The sequence below is a fragment of the Ornithorhynchus anatinus genome, chromosome 4 (assembly GCF_004115215.2).
Source record: "Ornithorhynchus anatinus isolate Pmale09 chromosome 4, mOrnAna1.pri.v4, whole genome shotgun sequence".
NCBI lineage: Eukaryota > Metazoa > Chordata > Mammalia > Monotremata > Ornithorhynchidae > Ornithorhynchus > Ornithorhynchus anatinus.
In genome coordinates, this window is record NC_041731.1 from 8,915,249 (window position 1) to 8,941,900 (window position 26,652).

Below are 26,652 nucleotides of genomic sequence, written 5' to 3' on the forward strand. Positions count from 1 at the left end.
CAGAGAATAGTCGGTTCTTTCCTATCACACCTTCTTATTTCTCTTAGGCCTGTGTATAGGCACCCGGGGAAATTTGTATGGCTGGGCCAGCCTTCTGTAAACCCGGATTTTTAGAAATCAGTAGCCTGTAGACTGTGGTCATGGTCTCCATACTGCCTGCGTGAGGGAAAAACTATAGGTTCCACGGTTCCCTTCTGGGTGGCGATGGCTCTCCAGCATAACCCATAAAAAGTAAACAAATAATATTGCTTCCTTATGGTTTAAAACTATGAGTAATCATCACATTTATCAAGAGCCCCACTATCTTTGTGGCTGTCCAGATATGGAGTGGGCTGCTACATCATTTCCTTTGTGGTTTTCCTGACACTGAATATCTCTTCTGGTTAAACTTCAGATAGTACTGGACGAGGAGTGATAAAGGGCTTTAAACATATCTGGCATGCGTGACTTTATTAAAGACGGGATTGTTATAGGAGCAGATGTTGGGGGGGGAGGTTTCTGCTGGGTTACATCCTGCAGTCTTGCAGATTTCCGTTGACTGCTGGTACGTGAGGGCCTTGCTTTATCAAGTCACAGCCCTCCAAAACGGGCTTAATTCCTGGAGACTTAAGAATTCTCTCTGGCCAAAGAGGCTGGATGAGCGCCTTAAGCCAAGCCGTGGTATTCGCTTCATCGCCCGCTGACTTTGCAACCTCCACAGCTGAGTGTATTCGTGGAAAACACAAAGGGCTGGTGGCTGCCCTTCCGAACATCCAGCTGCCCAAGAGCTCGGTTGTTTAGTCGAAGAACAGCTGCCCAAAGATTCTTCCTTCCTCACATCTGAGATTCAGGAAGTCTTCTATTGCACTGGGGAGATTCTGCCTGGAACTCTCAGATGCTCTGGTAATGCACTGATCCGTTTGAATGAAGATAGGTCTGGGTGAAATTAGGAAGGAGTGCAGCGTGGCTTAATGGAAAGAGCACTCAGACCTGAGAGTCAGAGGCCCTGGGTTCTAATCCCGGGTCCGCCACTGCCTGTTGTTTGACCTTGGGCAAGTCACATAACTTCTCTGTACCTCAGCTTCCTCCAAAATGTACATTCAATAGCCATTCTTCCTCCTCTTGAGACTGTGAGCCCTGTGAAGGACGGGAACTGTGTCTGACCTGATTATCTTGCATCCTCCCCAGAGCTTAGAACAGTATCTGACCCATAGTAAGCCCTTAACAAATACCACAGTGATTATTATCATTATTACGACTGCCTTCACCTTTCAAATTCTTCATAAAAGACACAGGCAGGTGGATTTTACTGTTGTGAAAAGACTCATAATGACAATTATAATTATGGTATTTGTTAAATACTGTGTGTCAAGCCCTGTTTTAAGCACTAGGGTTGATACAGTTAATTAGGTCAGACACAGTAACTGTCCTAAATGGGGCTGACAGTCTAAACAGGAAGGGGAACAGGTATAAAATCTCCATTTTACAGTTGAGGAAACTGAGTCACAGAGACATTAAATGATTTGCCCAAGGTCAAACAGCAAGAAAGTGGCAGATCTGGGAATAGAACCCAGGTCTCTTTAGTTCCAGGCTCGAGCTCTAACCACTAGACCACGCTGCTCTGTATTAACCAATTCTGTTAACCAACTGCAGGGTGTAGACTTCACTGAAATTCTTATTGGCAAGAGAATGTTGATTCAGTAACTGAATGATGCAGCGCACACCAAACTGGCCATTATTTGGAATACTCCCTTTGAATTCATTCATCATCCTTACCAAATCTCTGAGCAACTACTGTGCTCCCCTCTTATATTGGTGGAAAAGAAAGCGTCTTCATTCATTCAGTCAGTAATATTTATTGAGAGCCTCCTTTATGCAAGGCACTGTACTAAGCACTTCATTTTAATAAAAGATTTAATGACTATCCATTTAAAAAGAGGATTAAATATCCGATCTGCCTTCTGTCTTAGACTCTAAGCCCCATGTGGGAAAAGGGACTGTGTCTGATTTGATTATCTTGTATCTACCCTAGTGCTTAGCACAGGGCTTGGAATGTAGTAAGCATCCGACTAACCCCAATTATTAACTTTATTATTATAAATTATGATAGCAACCTATTATTGCTGTTATTATTAGAGAAGCAACATGGCTTAGTGGTTAGGGCATGGGTCTGGGAGTCAGAAGGACCTGTATTCTAATCCCAGCTCTACCACTTGTCTGTTGGGTGACCTTTGGGCAAGTCATTTAATTTCTCTGTGCCTCAGTTACCCATCCATAAAATGGGAATTAAAACTGTGAGCATCATGTGGGACATGGGCCGTGTCCAACCTGATTACCTTGTAATTGCCTGGCCACATAGTAAGCACTTAACAGATGCCATAAAATAATAATAATGACGATGATAACTAAGCATCCTCATTTAGAGCACAAGCATAAGAAAATGTACTACGGTGCTGAGAATGTCTGCCCTCAGATCCTGATTTCATGTTCACATATCCGCCTTTACTTTTCACTAACTTTAGTTTTTTTCCTCCACTGAGTATTGGTTACTTCTCTCTAACTGATGCCAATTAATTCTGAAAGTGGTTGGAATTTGCAATTAGGGCTCAGAGAGCAACTACCAAAGGAAACAACCCATTTTGAGTCCATGTCATGTACATTAGTACTAAAAAGAAGTTTAGTTAAAATAATTGGTTTAAATGAGGTAAGAAAACAGGAAAATAGGAGTTTACATTTGATTTCCATTATCCAAGTTCAGCGAGGGACATATGGGATTATGATTCAATTTCTCCTGTGAAATTATAGGTAGTTTTTAGTTTTTTAAACATGGTCATTAACAGTGCCCGGAAAAGAGCTAAATTAACCTTTCACATTCGAATGCTTGAGTTCTACCATTAGTTTCATAACCGTTGAAGCTGTATCAACAGTTGAACAGTTGAAGTAGTGTCCCCCAAAATTGTTTTCATGACTTGCTGAGAGGAGCTGATGAAACAAGAGATAAAATGCATTCTGAACTGTATAAAATTACCTCCCAGCTTACAGTTTGTATAAATAACATATTCAGTTTCTGCTTAAGGTATTTTGGGTGGAAAGGCATGTCAGATTTTCTGGGAAAAATGGATTAAGGAAAAAGGACTGTCGATCTAGCTTCCCATGGCGAGGAAGGGGAGGGGTGTGAGCGGGTGTGCATGTCTGTGTTACAAAGTGGAAACCGTCCCCCCCTCAGAGCATCTGCACCCCAAAAGAGAGCCCCCATTGACTGCTTAGGGCCCCTGATACATACAGGCCTGCTCAAGCAGTCCCAGCCCCTCTAACAATTACTGCCTCCTCCCAACGCACCCCCTGAAGGATCTGGACATTATTGGGTCTAAGGTGTTGTGATTTCTTTACTTTGCTTTGTTCACACAATTTAACGACTGCAACCTTGGATACCGATTATTTATAAATATTTAGCCCAATTCCCACGACTGTGTTGAAGGAGATTGAGTCGGTAAAATCTCCAGAGAAGATAAACGGCTTAGTGGAGAGGGCACAGGACTGGGTGGCAGAAGGACCTGCGTTCTAATCCCGGCTCCGCCACTTTTCTGCTGGGGGACCTTGGGCAAGTCACGTCACTTTTCTGGTTCTCAGTTACCTCTTCTGTAAAACGGGGAGTAAGATTGTGAGCCTCATGAGAGACTTAGACTGTGTCCAACCTGATTAGCTTGTATTTACTTAGTGCTTAGAACAGTGCCTGGCAGGTAGAGAGTGCAACAACAAAAATGTGGACTGGTGGGAAGAGCACGGGCCTGGGCTTCAGAGGATCTGAGTTCGAATCCCTTTTCTGCCACTTTCCTGCTCTGTGACCTTAGACAAGTCTATTAATTTCTCTGTGCCTCAGTTCCCTCAGCTGTCAAATGGGGATTCAATACCTCTCTTCCCGTTGCCTTAGACCCTGTGTGTGTTGGTTCAGTTCTGGGGAACCGTATCAGGTATTTTTAAGCCATTCAGTGCCCTACCTTGGAACAGACACTGGAGGCTGACCTGGGACCTTAGCCTGTCCCCAGTCAGTCTCCTCCGACTACACTCTGAGTTGGCCGTAACGATAGTAAGTATGCTATTTAAGCGCTTACTATATGCCAAGTCCCGTACTAAGCGCTGGTGTAGATACGATACAAGCAAGTCAGGCACAGTCTTCGTCCCACATGGGACTCACAGTTTAAGGGGGATGGAGAACAGGTTTTTAATTCTCATTTTCTAGCTAAGGAAACTGAGTCAGGAGCAGATAAGTGACTTGCCCAAGGTCTCCCAGCAGGCAAGCGGAGCCAGGACTAGAACCGAGATCCCCAACTCCCAGACCTATTCTATTTCCCCTAGACCATGCCTTTCCTGGTAATGTTCGAGGCAAGGAAGAGAACACAGAGACCCCTCTGATCACCTCCTCCCCTGTCAGCAATATTCTGATTTAAGCAGGCTCCTGCCTGCCTTCAACGAACAGTTGAAGAAGGGGCACAGGCTTTAACCAAGGATGCGTCGCTGCCCGCTCTGGAGCCAGGCTCTTTGGACTCTGAATGGAGTTAATGCCACTGGAATTCCAAGATTATCTTTTTGACATTTTAAAAGGTGAATAACCAGAGTTCTGGGATAATTTCACAGTGTCATTTTTGCAACGTCTTAAGACGTGTGCAATGTCTTACGATTGCCCTCAGGCGCTAAAGGACCTGCAAGGAAATATCAGCCCCTTAAAATTATGCATTTTAAGGCAGTCATAAATCTAATTCTGGGATCCCAAGGGCAACCAGGCCTATAGATCTGGTTCTGAACTTGCCTTTTTTTGTGTTGCTAAATTACTTTTCTAACAGGGGCAGGTAATTTCTATGGGCTGTAGGTCACGTGTCTGTTGTGTGAGCTTGGGTAAGTCACTTAACTTCTCTGTGCCCCGGTTTCCGCACCTGTAAAATGGAGATGAAATACCTGTTTTCCCTCCCTCTTAGACTGTGAGTCCCATCTGAAGCATGAGAAGCAACATGGCTTAGTGGATAGAGCACAGGTCTGGGATTCAGAAAGACCTGGGTTCTAGTCCCAGCTCTGCCACTTCTCTGCTGTGTGACCTTGGGCAACTCACTTAATTTCTCTGTGTCTCAGTTACTTCATCTGTAAAATGGGGACTAAGACTGTGATCCCCACATGGGACACGGACTGTGTCCATCTTGATTAGTTTATATCTCCTCCCAGCACTTAGAACAGTGCTTGACACACTTAAATACCATCATTATCATCATATGGGACAAGGACTATGTCTAACTTGATTATCTTGGATTTTCCATAGCATTTAGTACAGTGCTTGATACATAGTAAGCACTTAAGAAATACCATCATTATTGTTAGTAATAATAATAATAATGATATTTAAGCGCTGAATATGTGCCAGGCACTGTACTGAGCACTGAGGTGGATACAAGCAAATCGCGTTGGACGAAGTCCCTGTCCCATGTGGGGCTCACCATCTCAATCCCATTTTACAGATGAGGTAACTGAGGCACAGAGAAATAAAGTGACTTGCCCAAGGTCACAAAGCAGACAAGTGGCAGAGCAATCATTATTATTATTATTACAGTCTTTCTGAAACCTCTGTTTGAAAAATCCCAGCATTCCTGACTGAGCAAGCAGCAAGCCGGTCTCTCAGCTGTTATAGTTTCCCAGTATTCTGCCATTCTAACTCATTATTATTTGCTTGGCACATAGTACGCGCTTAAGACATACCACCTCGGTTATTTCAGTTGCTCGAGAGTGAAAGGGGAAGGATGGGAGGGTTAAACTCTGGAGATGCAACCATTTCCTACTGCAGCTGCTCCTTCCTGGCTCTGAGGCAGACACAGATGCTGTTGCTTACACAGCAGGGTGGCGTCGACTCTTGGGGTTGCGAGGTGTCGGACGACCAATGAAGGCATCTGCCCCCGAATGGAGTGAGGCCACGAGCTGTGTACGCTGGCCACCCCTGCCCCAAGAGCGTAAAATATTACGTGGAGTGGGAGAGAGGCAATGTGAAGAAATCAACTTTCCATTACATGCTGTCAAGTTTTCAGGTCTCGATTAGAAAACTGTTTTCCGTTTCGGGCCCACACAATTGAAGTGAGCTGTGAAGCATTTGGGAGGGTCCAGTGGAGATTAAAGGATTGGACCAAAGGCTCCCTGAGAAACGACTAAGACGATCGGTTATATTTAGCTTAAAGAAGGGCATGTTGAAGGGGGTCTTAATAACAGTCTTCAAGTGCATAAAAGGATATTTTAAGATTAAAGGGGAGTAGCTTTTCTCTGTTTCCACTAAGGATAGGAAAAGAAGGATAATGGAAGCAGATGGGATTAGAGGTAGATATTAGCAAGATCTTCTGGTTTGAACTGGATACTGGAATGAACTGAGGGAAGAGTAGAGTGTCACCTATTCTGGAGATTTTTAAGGGAAGAAGAGATAGGTGTCATTTTACGATAAGGCAAATTTAGTCTTGATGGAGGGGAAGCGGCCACTGATGGTTCTCAAAAATACCAGAACGGAGCTGTGTGTGATGGATGGTCTGATAATAATAATAATGATAATAATAATGGCATTTGTAAAGCGCTTACTATTTGCAAAGTACTGTTCTAAGCACCGGAGGGGATACAAGGTGATCAGGTTGTCCCACGTGGGGTTCACAGTCTTAATACCCATTTTACAGATGAGGTAACTGAGGCACAGAGAAGTTAAGTGACTCGCCCAAAGTCACACAGCTAAGTGGTGGAGTCGGGATTTGAGCCCATGACCTTCGATTCCCCAGCCCGTGCTCTTTCCACTGAATCATGCATCATCGGCACCATTTATCGACAGTCTGACCAAATGCATTTCTCCAGGGCAGACCCCTGTTACCCTTTCCCCATTTGCCCCAGAATTTTCGTTTCCCATCCGCTCCACTGCCCAACACAGATTCCACTTCCGAACTGTGGGATTCCGTTGCAGGAGTTGTGGCGAAGCAAGGCTGAATGCTTAAAATAAAAATGTCAGACCTAATCAAGTGATCATATTTATTAAGCATTTACTGTGTGCTTGTTAAGGGTACTTGTTAAGCACTTACTATGCATCAAACACTGTTCTAAATGCTAGGGTAGGTACAAGTCATTTAGACTTGTCCCGCATGGGGCTTACGGTCCTAAGTAGGAGGGAGAACAGGTATTGAATCTCCATTTTACAGTTGAGGAAACTGAGGCACAGAGACTAAGTTAAGTGACTTGCCCAAGGTCACACTGCTAGCAATTGGCAGAGTAATTGGTAGAGCCGGGATTAGAACCCAGGTCCTCTGTCTCCTGTGCTCTTTCCACTTGACCACGTTGCTTCCCTACAGTGTGCAGAGCACTGTACTAAGCGTTTGGACTAAAGATCTTAGGTTCCATATCAGACAAGGCATTCACGAGCTGAAAACCGGACGGTCTCTTATAAAAGTGGACAACTGGCCACTCTAGCCAGAGTTGGAGAGGATAAATTAGGTGATCATTTACACGGCCTCTTAGAATCATAAGATACTGGGATTCCAGTTAGACTATTAAAAGAGAATATGCTCTCTATAAAGGAGACTAAATGATTTTCAACTTGCTTTCAACCCCATGCCTAGATCCCAGGTCACTAATTTGGTTGGCAATAGACTCAACTTCCAGTTTAAGCCCCACAGCTTTAGAATACTTTGAACACCTTTCACTTGAGCATCTAATAAGACTCAATTATTTTTACAATGCAGCTGTGAAATAGGTAGGGCCTAATTTAGAATCTTTGGGGATGGAAAAAGCATCAGGGGAAGTTGGGTAATTTACCAAAGGTCAGACAGTAACCCGCAAGAGGTTGGGGGAGGTGACATTCCAAACTACTCCAATGTGTTCTTTATTATCCCTAGAGCTTTCTCCTCTTCCTCATTGCCACTACCAATTGTTTGGGACATGAATGTTGCCATGAGAAACTTGAATGCTAAATTCTTTTCTTGGGTTCCTGAAGAAATGTATTGTTTTTTAAAAAAATAATATTTATCATAAAATTGCAAATGCTTTAAATGTCATCATCTCTTCTAGCACCTCAGAGTCCCAGAGAGGAAGAATTCACCACATTTCCAATCAGAAGTATTTATTGAGCATCTGTTCTCTGTTTTTTTTTAAGGTATTGCATAATGGACTGGTAATGGAAATGGATCATCCAACTGTGGGGAAGATAGCGGTCCCAGGTTTGAGATGATTTTCCTCTATCTTACTATTTTGATTCTTTCCTGCCTTTCATGGTCAGTGCGAGCCAAGTACTTCGGTTGAACAACTGCATGTTTTAGCCCAGGATTTCAATTACAAGCTCATTTCCCTTGACAGCATCCTCCAAACACAAGTGTTCCTTTACTGGGGAAAGGAATATTAGAACTTATTATTTTCCGTTTAGGTGGGTGCATGCTTCTAAACAGTATTGTAATAGTCGCAAAGCATCCATCTGCTTTGTGTTAAGAAACAAAAATGGTGAATGCAAGCATAGCAAGCTCTTTTCTTTAAAGGGATAAAAAACACTCCTTGTCATCCACCTTTCTCATCATCAGTGAAGGTTTATTCAACCCACTACTGTATGCTCTGCGGTGAATGTGTCGTTAGACAGTAGTTTGCAGAGTGGGGCTAATTACATCTATCCATTACGCTTTCCAACTTTGACTTCTTAAAATCCTTGACTGGCTAGTAAAGTCATTATGAGATTTGTCTGGGATAAGGGAAGATTCCAAAGGGACAGAGGGAAACTAAGAGAAGAGAACCAACAAGAGCAGAACATCCAGAGAAGAAGGACAAAGACGATAAAAAAGATGGAAAGTCTTGGTCCTTTGAGAAAATGTTGAAGGGATTGGGGAACTGTCTACCCTGGAGAAAGGAAGACTAAGGAGTGACTTAAAAACTGTTTTCAAGGTTATGAAGGGTTTTTAAGAGGAGAATGATAAACAGTTGTTCTCTAGAGCCATAGAAGATGAAATAAATACAATTAATGTGATTTTAACTAGAATCAAAGCATATAAATTTGGGTTGGACGTGAGGAGTAACTTTTTGATTCTCTGGGACAAAATCCTGGAGAGGGCTCTGATGGACAAATCTCTCTCTTTCTCTTTCCCTCTTCCTCTCACTTAGATTTTAAAGCAATACTATTGGGACACCTATCTATACTGTGCGGCTTAAACAGTAGGAGGACCTGGATACTTTTACCAGGTGTCTCCAGCCCTAGGAGTCTAAAAGCTTAGGGTTCTCGAGCAACTTTCTTTTCCTATCTAGTCTTGAAAGTAGATCAGTTTGGTAAGGGATGGAAAGCAAGAAATCTCCAAATCATAAACCTTAAGGTTAGGTAGAAGTCTACCATGACATTAATAGAATAATCTAATGTGGCCTACATTATTTTTTTAATTCTTCTTTCATGTAGCTTAGGTTCCTATAAGGATTTTGTATTTTGTGGGGGAAACTTGTAGCACATATTGATATTAATGATAATCATATTTGTAATGTATGTTAAAGTACTACCTTTGTGCCAGGCACATGGTGGGGTAGATCTTGGCTATTTCACTTTTTATTTTGTTCCCATTTAATAATTATTTTGTAAAATTTTGTTTTTATTAGGTGGGACAGAATGAATGATTTAAATTTGAACCGAGTAATGCCAGGTTATTATTATTATGGTATTCAAGCGCTATATGCCAGGGACTGTAGTCAGATCATCAGCCATCTTAAAACTTTTGCTTATTTCTCAATTTCCTCCTTTCATTTTTATTGATAGTACTTGAAGGCTTATCTTTTTATCTGGTGAATACTTATTGCCTCCTCCATTAGACTACACCCACCTTGAGATCCAGACGTGGTCTTTTACTTATACTGTATTTTTCCTAGTGCCTAGGACAGTGCTATGCCTATAATGTACATTTAATAAATGCTACTGGGGAAGCAAAGGAACATTTCACTCTAGAGGGTATCTGGATTTATGGACAACCTTAATTTCAAGTAGGAAAAATAAGGTTAAGTAATCTTTAATTATGGCCAGAGAGGCTCAGGCAGGAGGACTCAAAGCACAACTGCTCAGCACCCTTATAAAATAACCTTCTTTTGCAAAAGCAGCCAAGTCACCCCATAGCCTTCTGATTGGCTAATTTCATCTAAGAAATTGAAATTGTGGATTCAGCTTCAGGAGGAGGTTCTTGAAACTGCGGCACGAGAGGGAAAGCACAATGAAGCAAAGGGAATTTACGTGCAGGATTGCTACTTCTTGCTGTGCCGTGTCCACAAACTCATTTGGGGCCAAGGTTTTGCCCAGTCAGAATGTGGGGGACCTCCATGTTGGTGATACCTGGAGCCACTGGAGATGGTGCTGTTGGAGAACTCTAGTGCGGCTCTCTGGGACAAAAATTCAAGGATGATTTAGGTCAAAAGCATTAGCCTTAATAGTAACGATGATAATGGTATTTGAGAAGCGCTTACTATGTCTCAAGCACTGTTCTATGTGCTGGAGTAGATACAAGCTCATCAGGTTGGGCACAGTCCCTGTCCCTCATGGAGCTCCCAGTCTTAATCCCCATTTTACAGATGAGGTAACTGAGGCACAGAGAAGTAACGTGACTTGCCCAAGGTCACATAGCAGACAAGTGACAGAGTCGGAATTAGAACCCAGATCCTCTGTTTCCCGGACCTGTGCTCTTTTCACTAGTCTATGCTACTTCTCAAGGCAAAATAGCAGAAACGATGAAGGGGATATCCTACAGAGAATGGTTCTTTACTGTGGTGATTTATTTTTAAAAAGAAGCGTTTGCTCTCTGCTTAGGTCCTGAACATTAATACTTCTCGCTAGTGAGGTACCCATCTTTTTGACACCTACCCCCCCACCAATTCCTCATCATTCCCCGCCCCACCATTTTCAGCACCTCATTTTACCCTTTCCATTTTGTTTTGATTGTTTTTCACATTTTCTTTAGAGAAAAAGGTTTTCTGAAATTACATATCCTGAAACTCCCATAATAGAAATCAACAGGGCCGAATCTGATAGACTGTCAGTAGACTTACGTGAAAAGTAGAAAAATCAAAAGGAAAGGTCATTTCCCAAAACCACAGTTGAAATCCCTTCCATGGGATTTTAGAACATTGGACTTGAAAGTTGTTCATTGGGTTTGAAAGAGAAAAGGGAGATAGGTTTGTTTGGGTTTGTTTCCAGGTAGAAAGTTGGTTAGAAAAGCATGTGGCTCTCGCATCTCATGAGATGCACCATCTTTCTTTCTGGAAAGGGGATTCCCTCTCAGTGGTTAGGCCACCCAACAAAGAAAAGAGCAAGATGAAAGGAGCAGGCCAGTTTTAGCAGGCTAAGCCGGGAGGGAGTTGGGTGTGCATCTAGGAGAGCAATAGCACGTCTAAAATCTCTCATCATCTGGAACCTAAGTCCCAACCCTGTGATAAATGTATTGAAAGTGAATTGCAATGCTTTATTTTCTGAAGGTTTGCTCTTCAGGTGAAGATTTCGAAGGTTTTGTTCTACTGAAGCATAGTGAGTTAAAGGGATGGGAGTGAAGGCGGTCTTCCGTGGGCAGATGGGAAGAAGCAGAGGTGTGAATAGACTAGTCATGGTTGGCTTTACTGCTCACCAAGAACACTGTAACCCTTGGAGGTCTCATTCAACTAAACTTACCTGTGATTTTTAAGCGGCTCTGAACTGAATGATTGTTTGAAGTGATTTCCCTTTTGGACTTCGCTGTATCCATGGCACTTGTGTTTCATCATACAGATGAACCAGTGAAAGTCATGGGGTTCTTGAGCACTTGGACACTACCATGGAGACATTAGGGAGGAAATATAGGTCATCCCATTTAGGTGCTAAATAGCAACTGGGCTCATTTCTTCCCCTCTTCAGGGCCAAGTTCTGTTGTGGTGGTAAGAAATCAAATGCAAAGATCATTGGCATACTTCCAGTCTAGAGTTTTAGCAGCATGACCTAGTGGAAGACCACGGGCCTGGGAGTCAGAAGGATCTGGGTTCAAATTCCATCTCCGCCATTTCTCTGCTGGGTGACCTTGGGCAAGTCACTTTACTTCTCTGTGCCTCAGTTACCTCATCTGAAAAGTGGGGATTAAGACTGTAGGACAAGGACTGTATCCAACCTGATTACCTTGTATCTAGCCCAGCACTTAGAACAGTGCCTGGCACATAGTAAGCACTTAACACATACCATAAAATATATATATATATATATGTGTGTGTGTGCATATATATATATATTTATATATATAATATGTATGTGCATAAATATATAGATATATAGGTCACCTCGTTTAGATGTTAAATAGCAATTGGGTTCATTTTTTCACCTCCCCAATACCAGGTTCTGTAGTGGTGGTGGTAAGAAATCAAATGCAAAGATCATCTCTATACTTCCAGTCCAGAGTTTTAGGTTCTAGTTGGAAGGTTGTTCATTCAAATAGAATATACCAGAAGGAGGGAACACAAGTAGCCCAGACCCACTTTTATTGGTGTGAGTCTAGAGTTTTAGCAGCATGACCCAGTGGAAGACCACGGGCCTGGGAGTCAGAAGGCCATCAGTTCCTTCCGTCTGGCGAGGTGGGTAATGTTAGAGTTAGTCCCTTTGGTATTTCTTACTATAGAAGATTGAGCTATCTTTGCTTCTGAAGAGAGGGAGGAAGAGTGGGGGAGAGAGAAAGAGAGAGAGAGAAAAGAGGGAGAGAGAGAGGTGACATCATGGGTGGCTTAAAGTTTGATCCTTAAATTTTAAAAAAAATTCTGCAGCTGTCTCAACATAACCATAGCAACAGATTTAGTCATATAAAGTGTCTCATTTATCACATCAGCTTAAAGCCTTAGGGTTTTCTTTATTCAGCAGAGATGGTTCTGCAGCCCCAGAACCTGGAGAAGTCTAGTAGCCGCCACAGCTGGACAGATTGTTACCTCCCGGAGGGTACTGGGAGACTGGTCCTCTTGCATCAGTTCCTTAAGAAGCTGGTTAGTATGCCGACGGTCCCCCTCTCCGGGTAGATCGCCCCCGGGCACACCTAGAGCCTGGGGTCAACACTTCTCCAGGCTCTTTCTTCTTGAGGCAGCCTGGAGCCTAGGATGAGAGGGTGGGGGGCGGCTGCAGGCCTTGCAGCTGTTACAATCTGCACTTCTGCTGAATAATAATAATGATGATGATGGTGGTATATGTTAAGGGCTTACTATATAATAATAATGTTGGTATTTGTTAAGCGCTTACTATGTGCCGAGCACTGTTCTAAGCGCTGGGGTAGATACAGGGTAATCAGGTTGTCCCACGTGAGGCTCACAGTTAATCCCCATTTTACAGATGAGGTAACTGAGGCACAGAGAAGTTAAGTGATTTGCCCACAGTCACACAGCTGACAAGTGGCAGAGCTGGGATTCGAACTCGTGACCTCTGACTCCCAAGCCCGTGCTCTTCAAGCACTGTTCTACATGCTGGAGTAGGTACAAGGTAATCAGTTTGGACATAGTCCCTTTCCCACACGGGGCTCAAATTCTGAAAGGATCATTGCATTAGCAAGACCCACTAGTGAGCATGTGCCTGGCAACCTCAGCGTTAGCTGCTCCACCCATCAGGCACCACCACATCAGACCGAAGCTGGAAGCTCTTATAATGACTCTAAATCCTCCAGGGAAGTGAAGCCCCCTTTCAATGCTCTTTGGGTACCAGTGGTTCAGAAATGGCCATATTGGAGAGCCCCCAACCCCCCACAATGAGAAAATATTTCAGTAAGGAACTTGAGAGTGTAGGAAGAGGAATGGAAATTCCTTTGCCCCTCCCTAATTGGCTCTGACCCTCTCCTTGGCCAAAGTAAAGCAGCGAGTCCTAAAGGTCAGAGCGCACCGGGCTGGGAGTCAGAAGGACCTGGGCTCTAATCCCAGCTCTGTCCCTTGTCTGCTATGCGACCTAGGGCAAGTCGTTTGTAAAAGGGGGGTTAAGATTGTGAGCTCCATGTGGGACGGGAACTGTGGCCAATCTGATTAGCTTGTATCTACCCCAGTACTTAGTACAGTGTCCAGCTCACAGTAAGCACTTAACAAATACCATAGTAAAAACCTCCAGGAAGCAGTTGGCCCAACGGGGCTGACACGAGTGCCCTTGAACAACTACCTAGGGGCCTTTGGAGATGCAGGGGCCAATGGAGATGCTTTCTTGGCCCGTCATCTTGGGAGGACCCGAGAGAGAACGTTTGGCAACTTATCCACCTAGACAACCATGTTGAATTAACCCTCGGCATTAAAGATGGTATATAAAATAGAAATATTTCAATGGAGGAGCCCCACTTTTGGGTAGGGGTGACCAGGCCTGCCCCTTCCTCTGTCTCCAAAGGGTACCTGGCCTTGAATAATTCACTCCTTCTATATATGCCTCAGCATCCCCACATAGAGGAACTGATGCAATCCACACTCAGCTCCACAGATTATTGTGGGATTCACTAAGGCATTTCTGCATTTTGGTTAACTTTTGAATGGGATATAAGCCAAAACAATGGCAAAGCTTATTCCATCTTGCCACTTTGGACTCTACTGGGAGGGTGGTTTGGTGTTTGAGAGCAAAGTGCTTTGGTTTAGAAGTAGGATGCATATTTGAAATTGGGGTTGGAATGGTTTAAGGAATTAAATTTAGAAATTCAACTTATGCCTCTTTTGGCATGTAAGCAAACTGCATCATCTTGTTTTAAGGTGGAGAAAAGGCCCTCAGAAAGTCAATTAGAAAGACTTCCTGGGCATCAAGTAACTTGGCAACAAAACAATTTAAGTATAAATGAATCAAAAACATATGGATTAAATTTCTCTCTCAAGTAATACGAACATTTACATAATAAAGGAGAAACCTTTGGAGAAAAATATGTTTAGGAATTTTATGGAGCCCAGGACAGTTCAATGAGATATTTAATACTCCAGTACATAGCTCAGATGACCTCTCCATAGTTGAGTGACATTAGAGTAACAGTGAACACAGTGATATTTCTTAAAAGAAAAGAAGGATCATCTGGGCCCTCATGAGATTTAGAGCTAAAGAAAAGTGTGAAGAAATTGCCCGGGATCTATTCTTGGAAGTTCATCTTTAACAAGAAGCCGTTTTTCAATCGTTATTCCCCTCTTCTATCAGTGCATTCCAGCCTGGATTTTTTTTTCTTTTTTTCCATTGGGATGTTTCCAGGGAACCCAATAAAAAGAAATATCCATTTATAATGCTCTTTAATCTGAAAAAAAAAAGGAAAAACAGAGACCCCAAACTGGAGGCAGATATTTTGGTTGAAAGGCCACGCTAAAGTTGACCTTTATAGTAGCCATAACAATTTCTTTGGAATTTGGTTCTTTTCACAAACATAACTACTTTTTTTCCTGTGGAAAAAATGTTATTTGACTTCGCAGTCGATGATCCAAATAATCTGGTGGAAATGCATGTCAGGGTCCGTGATTACAAAATCCTGCCACAGCCCACAAGATCAATGACTTTGTTTCACTTTACAGTAGTAAATCACTTTCGTTATTCCATTGTGTGCATACCCCCGGAAATAGAAAAATGAATCGTCATCAATTCAAAACAAAGAGTTGAAACTAGACCTTTTCTTGTGATACTTGATTATATTTGACAATGCATGGTTCCCATCCTCATCCCTTAAAAAGCAAAGGGGTAATTAAGCCTTTGCCATGATCATAGTACATGAAGAAAACCGAAAAAGCTACAGTGAATGGGAAATGCTAGTAGGTCTCAGCAAATATGCCCTGGTAGCTGGAACTTTGCCATTCTTTATGGCTGTACTTGTAATTGTGACTTCATTAAATGTTGGAGTGATTTCAAACCATATTGGAAGGTTAACTGTTCTTCCTCATCCCATCATCTTCAGTGGTGAAGGGTGATTTTTAAGCGCTGAAATAGTATAAGAAAGCCTATTTCTGGGTCAGACCAATAGTCCACCTAGCCCAAGTAGAATTCCTTAAGTACTAGCCCAGTACCTCTGGCAGTACAATGTGTTCTTTGATGTCACTGACATCTTTCTTAATGGTTATGGATGTACAAGGCAACATCCCTAATATTTTCTTCTACATTTCTCCTTTTCCTCCTTTAATATGGACCTTTCAACTATTAATTTATCTAAGCCCATGTACCTATTGCTCTTTTTTTCCTGGACAGTGGCCTGAAGTTACAAATTCCCTATGCTTTCCACCCACTGTGTGATAAAGTGTTTCTTCTTGTTTTTTTGGAACCTACCACTTTTGAGATCGAACCTCACCCCTCATCCTGTTATTTTGAACTTGATGAACAGCTGCACCACCTAGACCCTTCATGATTTTCTAGACATCAATCACGTTTTCTTTCAGCCTTCATCTTTCCAAAGCTGGAGAGTCTTAACCTTTTCCGTCTATCCTCGTGCGGGGATGATTCCATTTCACTTTCTATGTGAGTTGCTCCATACTGTAACTTTGCCCACATTATTATGCCCTTCTGAGTTTTGGGGACAAGAAATGTGCTATTCCAGATTAGGATGTCCTATAGATTTATATAGTGGTAGCCCATGCTTTATGTTTCCATGTAAAAACTGGCATTTTATCTGTTTTCACTCCTGCGATACGTTGTATTAAAATTAATTTCCGAATGTTTTTCCTGAGTTAACTGATAAGCTCAGAGCCTGACAACACTCAATCAACACTCAACACTCAATTGAGCATTTACTATGTGCAGAGCACCGTACTAAGTGCTTGGGAGAGCACAAGAGAGTTGGTAGACACGCTCTTTGCCCACAGCGTGCCTATAGTCTAGAGGGATGAACTGATGATTTGGAAGAAACTTAGTCTAGACAACGGACATATTTATTGACCCCTTATTGTTTGCAGAGCACTGTACTAAGCACTTGGGAGAGTACAATATAAAAGAGTTGGGAGACACGTTCCCTGCCCACAGTGAGCTTACAGTCTAGAGACTGTAAACTAGAGCAACAGGCTGTCGTAACTTGGATTCTATTTACTTTGATGCATTTCCTTGCCCTTGCTCATTTTGAAATGGAAATGGCACTTTTCTGCCGTCTTCCTGCAGTTTATCCATAAGAACTTATTGTAATTTGAAAACATGGAGAATCCAGTACACATTTTCCTTTCCAACCCTGACAGCAGCCTCTTTCCTTTCCCCCCTTTATCCTATCTTATAGTTAGTTTTCTTTCCATGACATAATATTCCCCCTAATCTCATGATTACTCAGTTTTTGGAAGGTCTTTGGTGTGGAACCTTGTCAAAAGCCTTTAGAAAATCTAAATATACTCACTCCCTCCTCTAGCCACTTGCCTGTTAACCCCTTCAAGGTTTTCTTGTAGCTCAATCTCCTCTTATAGCCCTAAAAGGCCTAAAGATTGTGTTTGCCCAATTCAATCAATATTTAAATTCCAGAGCACCACCGTTTGCCAGAAATAGTTTCACTAATCTCCAATTCTTGAGGTCCCCTCTGGAGCCCTTCTTAACCCCCCCTCTAAATTGAGAGCTCATTGTGGGCAGGGAACCTAATGTCCACCTCTGGTATACTGTGCTCTCCCAAAGGCTTAGTACAGTGCTCTGCACATTTTAAGCACTCAATACATATGATTGATTGATTGATTGATTGAAGACTTTCCCTGGTGATGCATCCAGCCCCCTGCGGAGGGTGATCATGATGATCAACTTCAGACCGTGCCCAGGATTTCCATCTCTTCTTCCTCTGAGCCAATTCAGAACTCCCCAATAGAGAGAGTTCCAGTGATTTTTGTATCCAAATTGCTAGTATCCTGATTGGTTACCCCAGTCTGATTTGGTCCCTCTAACCTGTCTTCCTACAAGAAGTCATTTCAGGAATGGTGATATAGATATCGTATTTCCTGGTAAAGACCAAACTCATAAGTTGATTGAACCTGCTGTTTTATCATATTCATCTCAGAGTTCACCTTGTAAGCCATAATCAACACATAGCCCCTCAGATTCCCTGCCAAGATGCTTGCTTTGTGTATTCTTCATTAGCTCTGATACTTTTGCAAGATATTCATCAAAATCCATTTGGCCTGCTTGGTTCACTGTCTACACCCTCCATGCTTGGAGATGTTGGCAAAGAACTACAATTCTCCATGACTCTAAACTTGGAGAAGAACAGGTAAACTATTTTTTGGCACATTTATGTTCTAAGTCTCTTGCTTTCTGTTCTGCAGAATATCCTTTTCAAATTAATGGAAATTCAGAGTAGGCATAAAAATCCTACTGCCTGCTGAAGGATATGAACAACTTATTTTGCCTATGATAAAGCTGAGTTAAAATAGGTGGGAAAAGCCATAAAAACAATTATTGTCCATAAATTCCCTTAATCTGGATTAGCCCCATAAAATAATTTTCACCTTTCTTCTCGGACTCCCTCATACTATTGGCTCTTGGAGAATTTTGGGCTGCATTATATCAATCATATCAATTTGTTGAGTGCTTACTGTGTGCATACACTGTACTAAGCACTTGGGAGAGTATAGTATGAGTTGGTTGGCACATTCCCTACTTTACAGTCTAGAGAATACTGATTTTAAAATAAATTTGCGGATATCTTTGTAGATCTACTTCATGAAAAAGGGAATCTTCCAGGAAACATAATGAAGATATGGCTTAAGTTGCAACATTAAAACACAATTTTCTAGTGTTTTACACAATTTTACTAGAATAAAAGCTACGGGAATGACGGATATTTGGTTATTTGAAAATAAACAAAAGAGGAAGGCCACCAGCAAGTCCAAACACACATAGAACTGTGGTTAGTCTATACAGACCGAAATGTCTAGAGTACACGCTAACCTCAACACTGAAGAGTTCCAGACATCCATATCCTGAGCATTTAGTCTATCATTTCCTCAATTCCCATTTCAGAAATGAGAAGTCATTGTGGTATATATATATAGAACAGAGCTCAGCATTTAGAACAGTGTCCAGCACTTAGAACAGTGCTTGATACATAGTGTGCCTTTAACAAATGCCGTCAAAATATATTCTAATCCCGACTCTGTCACTTATCAGCTGTGTGACTTGGGACAAGTCCCTAAACTTCTCTGTGCCTCAGTTACCTCATTTGTAAAATGGGGATGAAGACTGTGAGCCTCACATGGGACAACTTGATTACCTTGTATCTACCCCAGCAGTTAATATGCTTGGTACATAGTAAGCACTTAATACCATCATCATCATCATCATTATTATTATTATATAGGAGCAAAGGACATTTGGGGCTCCATTTTGGTTTTCAGTGACTGATCCAATAGTGATGAGCAAAACCTCCAAGACACCAAAGGGTGAATGCAGTTTTATTTCCTGCAGCAGTCATTTCTGAGAACAGATACATTTCTGTCTGCTGCTCATCAAGCCTTGAAAAGACTTTTGAATTTTGATTATATGCTGGTTTACTCTGTCAGTTTTGTAGTTCCCATCTCTCCTCGACACTGCAACTGTGAAACATAATGACTGAGCCCAGTTGGCAGTAAGCACAAATTTGCCCTAAACATCAAGCCCATCATAGCTATGATGGGCCTAGAGATTTACTTGCCAGCACCATTCTCCCTCTAGTAACATTTCACCAGTATTAAAAGTTGACTGAAATGATTCACATCTTTGTAACTGCATAAATCTTTCAAACTGGAAAGAATGCAGCTTATTGAAATAGTGAACCCGTTCAGTTTTTACCACTTTTTTTTGTGTGACCACTCGCCATACAGTGAAATTTCGTCTGTGGCATTAATGGGATTTCGGAGAACAACAGGCACACAGCAGCGATAAAGCCGTACACTTGGATCCCATCAAGGCTTAGTTTCCTCCTACTCCTCGGAATGCTTTAATGCTTCGAAAGATAAATCTGCTTCACCATCTGCATCTACTGGGGTGGCTCAGGCTATAAGGAGAAAGTGGAGCAATGGTGAAAAAAATGCTGTTAAGTTCCACCTTTATTTAGAAGAAGCAGTATGGCCTTCTGGACAGAGCACGGGCCTGGGTGTCAGAAGGACCTGGGTTCTAATCCAGGCTCTGCCACTTTTCTGGTCTGTGCTCCTACTTAAGTTAGTTACTTAACTTCTCTGGGCCTCAGTTCCCTCATCTGTATAATGGGGATTAAGAGCATGAGCCCCATTTGGAACAGGGACTGTGTCCAACCCCATTAGCTTGTATCTAACCCTGCACTTAGAACAGTGCCTGGTACATAGAAAGCATTTAACAAATACCACAATTATTATTATTATTATTATTATTATTAATTATTAGGCTGTGCCCTTGGACAAATCAACCTATCCTTGCTGAGCCTCATTCTCTCCACCTGTAAAACTAGAACAATCATTTTCCACTTTCTCCTTGCTTTCCTGGGGTGTCAAAAAGATAAGTGAGAGGAAGGACAAGCAGCCTTCAAATTTCTTAAATGAACTTCTTAAAGAAAAATATAATATAAAAATGAGGTATGCAGTGTGGACTCGTGGAAAGAGCATAGGATTGGGAGTGAGGAGGCCTGGGTTAAAATCCCAGTTCCGCCAATTGCCTGCTGGGTGACCTTGGGCGAGTAACTTAACTTCTCTGTACCTCAATTCTTGCATCTGCAAAATGGTGATTAGACACTTCTTTTCCCTCCTCCTTAAAGTGTGAATTCCACATGGGACAGGAACTTTATTGGACCTGATTGAATGGTATCTGCCCCACGGTTTAGTGCAATGCTTGACACATAGTAGGAACCTAGCAAGCTATCATTATTATTATTTCAAATTAAATAAACATTTTAAACATAAACTCAACTTCCAGTCCAGCTACTTAGATGAATTAGCTTTATTTTTCTATTCCAGGAAGCTTTTGGGGCAGGCTAATTGTCTTATTGGACAGGGACTCTGTTCACCCTGATCAACTTGTTTCTACCCAAGTGCTTAGAACAGTACTAGGCATATAGTTAAGCGTTTAACAAAGACCATCACATCACAATTGCCTTTGGCATCGGTATTATTTTTGGGGAGGAAAACTTCAAATAATTATCCTATGAAATTTTCCTCAGGAAAATTCCTGAGGAATTTCCTCAGGCATATGAGTTCAATACTGCCCCTTAAACCTCAATTCACAAAATACTAAGCGCTGGGGTGGATACTGGATTTGCTTGTAGTCCCTGTCCCATGTGGGGCTAACAGTCTCAATCCCCATTTTAGAGATGAGGTAACTGAGACACAGAGAAGTAGAGTGACTTGCCCAGGGTCACACAGCAGACAAGTAGCGGAACCCATGACTTTCTGGCTCCCAGGCCCATGTCCTATCAACTACCCCATGCTGCTTCTCATCCAGATTGCCAAAGATATGTCACATATCTGAGAGCAACAGAAATCCCTGGGACAGTGGTTTAGCTTTTAAGTCTTCCTCCTCAGCCACCTCAGGAAAATCAGTGAGTTTGTTGCCCAACAACACCCAGCCGGGTGTCGGTATTCCAGGTACCGAGACTCCCAGCCAACCTCTTGGGTGTGGGTTGAAGTGGCCCAGCTCAGAGGACTGCGAACGAGAGGGCGCGTCAGGAACTTGGAATACAATTCTGGCTCTGGCCCTTACTTTGTGTGTGGCCTTGCGAAAGTCACATAACCTCTTTTACAGGGCTCGGTTTTTTCATCTGCAAAATGGGAATGAATTATCCCGCTGACCTCAGGGGGGATGTAGTGGGGTTTGACTATTAATGATATTAAGAATGCTTGGAACCTCTAAATACTTCACAAGAAGAACTGGTATCTTTCCCCTCGCTAGCCGTTTGTAGGAAGTAAGCAGTGTCTCTTCTGTTCATCTGTAATTTAGTCAGTTTGTGTATATACTGCATTGCATTAAATGCTGAACTTTGATCCTAATGTTTAAACGTATTAAATACAAAATATGAGCAGTATAAATAGTATGAAACCCTTTTGTCTTTTGCTTGGAGACTTAACAGCGTTTTGATGTACAATCACCATAAACAGACATTGTTAAGGATAAGTGAAAGTCTGTTAGACTGAGGAGTGGGGAATATAGTCGTATGATGAAAGGAGTGGAAGTCTGTCCTTTGGGTGTGTCTAAGCAGATACATTCAAATTTTGGGAAAATGTAGTGTGACACCAGTTCTGCCCTGGCCAGGCAAGGAGCAGATATATGTGTTCACTGGATTTATCATTTTCTTTCAGAATGTTTTCCCTCTTACGAATGGCAATAGCTTTATGGATAATAGCAGGTCCAAACCTTGAAACTCCTCAGTTTCACAGAAGCCTTTGTGAAAATTCACTGCAGCAATTAATCAAAAGGGACATCCAGCCTCTTCCTTCCATTAGGAAAAAGAAAACCATATAGAAATGTAGTCTGCCTTTAACTCATTGGTTGTGAAGTAGAATTGACCCATCTTGTATTTCTGGGCTCTTACTTCCCATTTTTTCTTTCTATCACTCCTCTCATAACACATGGAAATAAAATGCAAAAGTAATTCCATATGTAATGAAAGAAATTAAGAAAGTGTATTACCTTTCATTGGTAAATAGAATTCCTTCTGCTAAAGTGTTTTCCATGCAGTCTCAAAATTGCGCTTTATCGATGATTAAATTCACTTCTTGAAAAGGGGGATACTTTCCTAATGAGCTAGTCCACATCTCAGTCTTGCCAAGATGGCTCAGGAGACACAACGAATATAAATCAGGCCCCAAATTCTTAGGTGTGTCCTGAAGGGAGTTTCAAGATTTTGTACATTTTCCCTCTCTCCATCATTTTGATTTTGGCTTGGTGGTGTGGGGCTTGCCCTTCTTTCAAGTGACTCCAGATTTTTAACATAATCTTCAGTGGAACGATCTGGGGGAAGGCCAAGCTTGAAAGAGGGATTTAGCGATAGACCCATTTGTCGATGGAGATTTGCATACATTTACATAAAAGCAACTTGCCGCACGGCCAACAATGCATTGTCCACACTTTCTTATTGTTATCATTATTATTATTATTATGATATTTGAGCACTTGAGTATCAAGCACTGTTCTAAGCACTGGGGTATATAAAAGTTAACCAGGCTGGACCCAGTTCCAGTCTCATATAGGGCTCACAGTCTAAATAGGAGAGAGAAGGACTCGATCCCCCCTTTACATTTGAGGAAGCTGAAGCACAGAGAAGTTAAGTGACTTGCCTGAGGTCACACAGCAAGCAATTGGCAGAGGCAGAAGTAGAACCCAGGTCCTTCTGCCTCCCTAGGTCCTGTTGTGTATCCACTAGGCCATGCTGCTTCCCAATTCGGAAGATCAACCACTGTCCATGTAAGGGATGCTATCAGTCAATCAGTTATATTTACTGAACCCTTACTTTGTGCAGAGCACTAAGCTCTTGGGAGAGTACAGTGTAACAGAGTTGGCAGACCACAGCAAGCTTACTGTTTAGAGGGGGTGAAAGATATTAATATAATATAATTATGGATATGTACATAAGTGCTATGGAGCTGAGGGAGGAGTGACATCAGTCCTACTTTGTATGCTTTAAATTAGTACACAGCTTGACACTTTCCGAATTCTCTTATTTCATCTCTCACTTAATAATAATGTTGGTATTTGTTAAGCGCTTACTATGTGCCGAGCACTGTTCTAAGCGCTGGGGTAGATACAGGGTAATGAGGTTGTCCCACGTGAGGCTCACAGTTAATCCCCATTTTACAGATGAGGTAACTGAGGCACAGAGAAGTTAAGTGACTTGCCCACAGTCATACAGCTGACAAGTGGCAGAGCTGGGATTCGAACTCATGACCCCTGACTCCCAAGCCCCGTGCTCTTTCCGCTGTGCCGCGCACTTCTCCACTCTATTCCCCCACTACTGCCCCTTCTTCACTTGTGTCACCTAAGCCCTTCCGCTTCACTCGGTTTCACCTTCAAACATAAAGGCCAGGTAGCCAACTCATTAAATATGATTGAATGACTAGCTAATTTGTTGGCTATTGATCTATACAGCCATAGCTAAACATGCCATAGCTCCCATCTACCTATCTCATATACATCCTGTATATAAAATACAACCCCGGAACATAGGGCATTCGTCTCCATAAATATCTCATAGCTGTAAGTGACTTTTGGGATCTGAAAATGATGCTACTAATGATGATTTTTTTAATCAGTGTGCTTGAAATGGGCTGATAAACCTGGCATGTGACTGATAATCCCCCCCACATCATGAGCATATAAAAACTGCTCCTTGCCTCCCCGTCATATTTATAGTCCTCTGTGTCTGGATTTCTCTTCCTTCCTTTGAAACGTCTACCCTGAGAAAATCCCCCCATTTCGAGATGCCGGTCAGATTTCCTCTATTGTCTCAGATATTTACATCCAAACCATGTCATTGCAGTGCTCACGTATTTCTTCTCTCTTCCTTACTTCCGTCCCTTACGCGAAAGCTCTTTGGGTATTCTGTTGACATTCATTCTCCTCCAGCGTCCTGCCCAGTGGAAGTACAGTATAAATAAGACATCTTGTACCTATCAGGAATTCCTTGCTGCCAGTGGCCACTCACAGATGTTCACAGATTGTACGTAGCCAATACACGATGCCAACGACGTATATTATACAGACCATGCAGCTTCCTCCCAGGAAAAGATGAGGCAGATTTATGGAAACGAATAGGGTTGGTAGGCCACAAAACAGAGCTTGAGTAAGGAGCAGCTTGTCCCTTTGTGCCAAGTACATGTTGGAAATGATTCTCCTTTGCTGACAGCTCCCTCATTACTGATTTTGGAGAGTAATTTATCAGGCATTTCTTAAAATAAACCGTTCATTTATGCTAATAGAACTTGGCAGGAAGGAAAAATTGGCAGGACTTGAAGTTCCTAGTTTTCTTGGTTTTTTTTTGTTTTTTTTTTTGTTTTTTTTAGACCAACATTATAAAGTTCTAAGCATTTTGAAAAAACAATTATCAGGGACCAGCATGGAGTTTATTAAAGCACAACTAATTGCATGATAAATCTTCAAAATTAGAAGAAAGGAAATATTTTCTATGATTAAATTCCCAAGAGCAAATAGTCTGATAGGGCTGATAAGGATATGGCATTCATTTCATTCCTCTTTGCTCTTCAGTCATAAGGTTCCCGGCATCGTGATGCCGTTACCTATTTTCTAAACTACCCCAGATTTTGAAGGGAGTTAACTTTGTTTTTGCTTCACTATTTTTCTGAACCCCAGCCTTCCCACGCAGAGCTCGAGAGCCATCATGCACATAATGATTATTATTATTATTATTACTATTATGTGCAGGATGGCTCTCGAGCTCTGCGTAGGAAGGCTGAGGCTCAGACAGGAGCCTTTTTCTTCTTTCTCTTTCTCTTCTGATCTCTGTTTCCTAACCTGCACTGTTTTATAATAATGATAATAATAATAATAATAATGGTATTTTTTAAGTGCTTACTTGGTGCCAAGCACTGTCCTAAGTGCTGGGGTAGATACTAGGTAATCAGGTTGGATTAACTAATCAAGTAATCAGTTATCTGCCCCTACCGAGTGGATGAATATCTCATGAAAAAGAGAAGAGGTAGTGTTTTAGGATAAAATAGATGGTCTTTCTGGAGCAGTTAATGCTAGAACCACAAGGGAAGATGATAGATTGGCTTTTATTGTGACAGGATCTGATGTGAGAGGTCTATTCTGCAATAATAGTTCCACTAAATGTAACGTTCTTGCTGGGGAGGAAGGGGTGGAAGCAAAGAGAAAATGAATGGATATTCAATTTTTAGAAAGCAGAGTTAAGAGAAAAATGCAGACTGTTGTTCGGAAAAATTGAAAGGAGTGGCTTTAAAAAAATCTACTAGACCCTGGGAGGTTGTAAAAAACCTATTTTTGAGATCCCCATAAAATATGTGCCTTAGAAACAAAAAATAAAGCACACACTCAAAGAGAAATCCTATAGGGCTAACTGGCTGGATAAAAGAGGTCATCAGAGGGATGCAACACCTTCTAAATAAGATACATAGGAGAGTCTCTTTAAAGTGGCAGGTCAGGGACAAACAGGAAATTAGACCAGCCAGAGAGAAGTTTGAAGAGCACCTTGCTAAGGATGCCAAAGCTAATAATAAACAATTCTTCTCCCAGCACATTATAATAACATCTGTCTTCCCCTCTTGACTGAGAGCTCATTGCGGATCGGGAACGTGTCTATCAATTCTGTTGTATTGTACTCTCCCAAGCGCTCAGTAAGTGCTCTGCACACAGTAAGTGCTCAAATGCCATTGACTGATTCATCCATAATGCAGGTATTCCCAATGTGCTTGGAATAGAACACTATTAGGGAATGTCTCCTGACAATATCGGGATAGAGCCCGGTGTGATGTCAGAAGAAACAGTGGTGTGCTTGTAGGAGGCATAAATCAGAGGATGCCTATTGTAAGATGATTTTTCTTTTATGTTGGGTTTTTCAATGATGTAGCTCCCGCGTTATAGTAAACCTGGCTGAATATTAAAAAAAAACAGGAGGCCATTTAGGTGATCAGTGGGAGATACCTGACAATAATAATGATAATTACAATACTTATTAAGTGGTTACTATGGTCCAAGTACTGTCTAAGCGCTGGGATAGATTACAAGTTAATCAGGTTCTACACAGTCCCTGTCCCACATGGGGCTAACACTCTTAATCCCCATTTTACAGATGAGGGATCTGAGGCCCAGAGAAG

At 42.0% G+C, this 26,652-nt stretch overlaps 1 protein-coding gene across 2 annotated transcripts in view; it reads left to right on the top strand.

The window, feature by feature from the left end:
- The window catches only part of SUGCT (succinyl-CoA:glutarate-CoA transferase), a 325,094-nt gene that overhangs the window by 256,662 nt on the left and 41,780 nt on the right, over nucleotides 1-26,652 (top strand). For both annotated transcript variants that reach the window (XM_029062275.2, XM_029062276.2), the window contains one exon: nucleotides 8,132-8,195. In XM_029062275.2, the coding sequence (XP_028918108.1) occupies nucleotides 8,132-8,195 (64 nt within the window). The remainder of the gene's footprint in view (nucleotides 1-8,131; nucleotides 8,196-26,652) is intronic.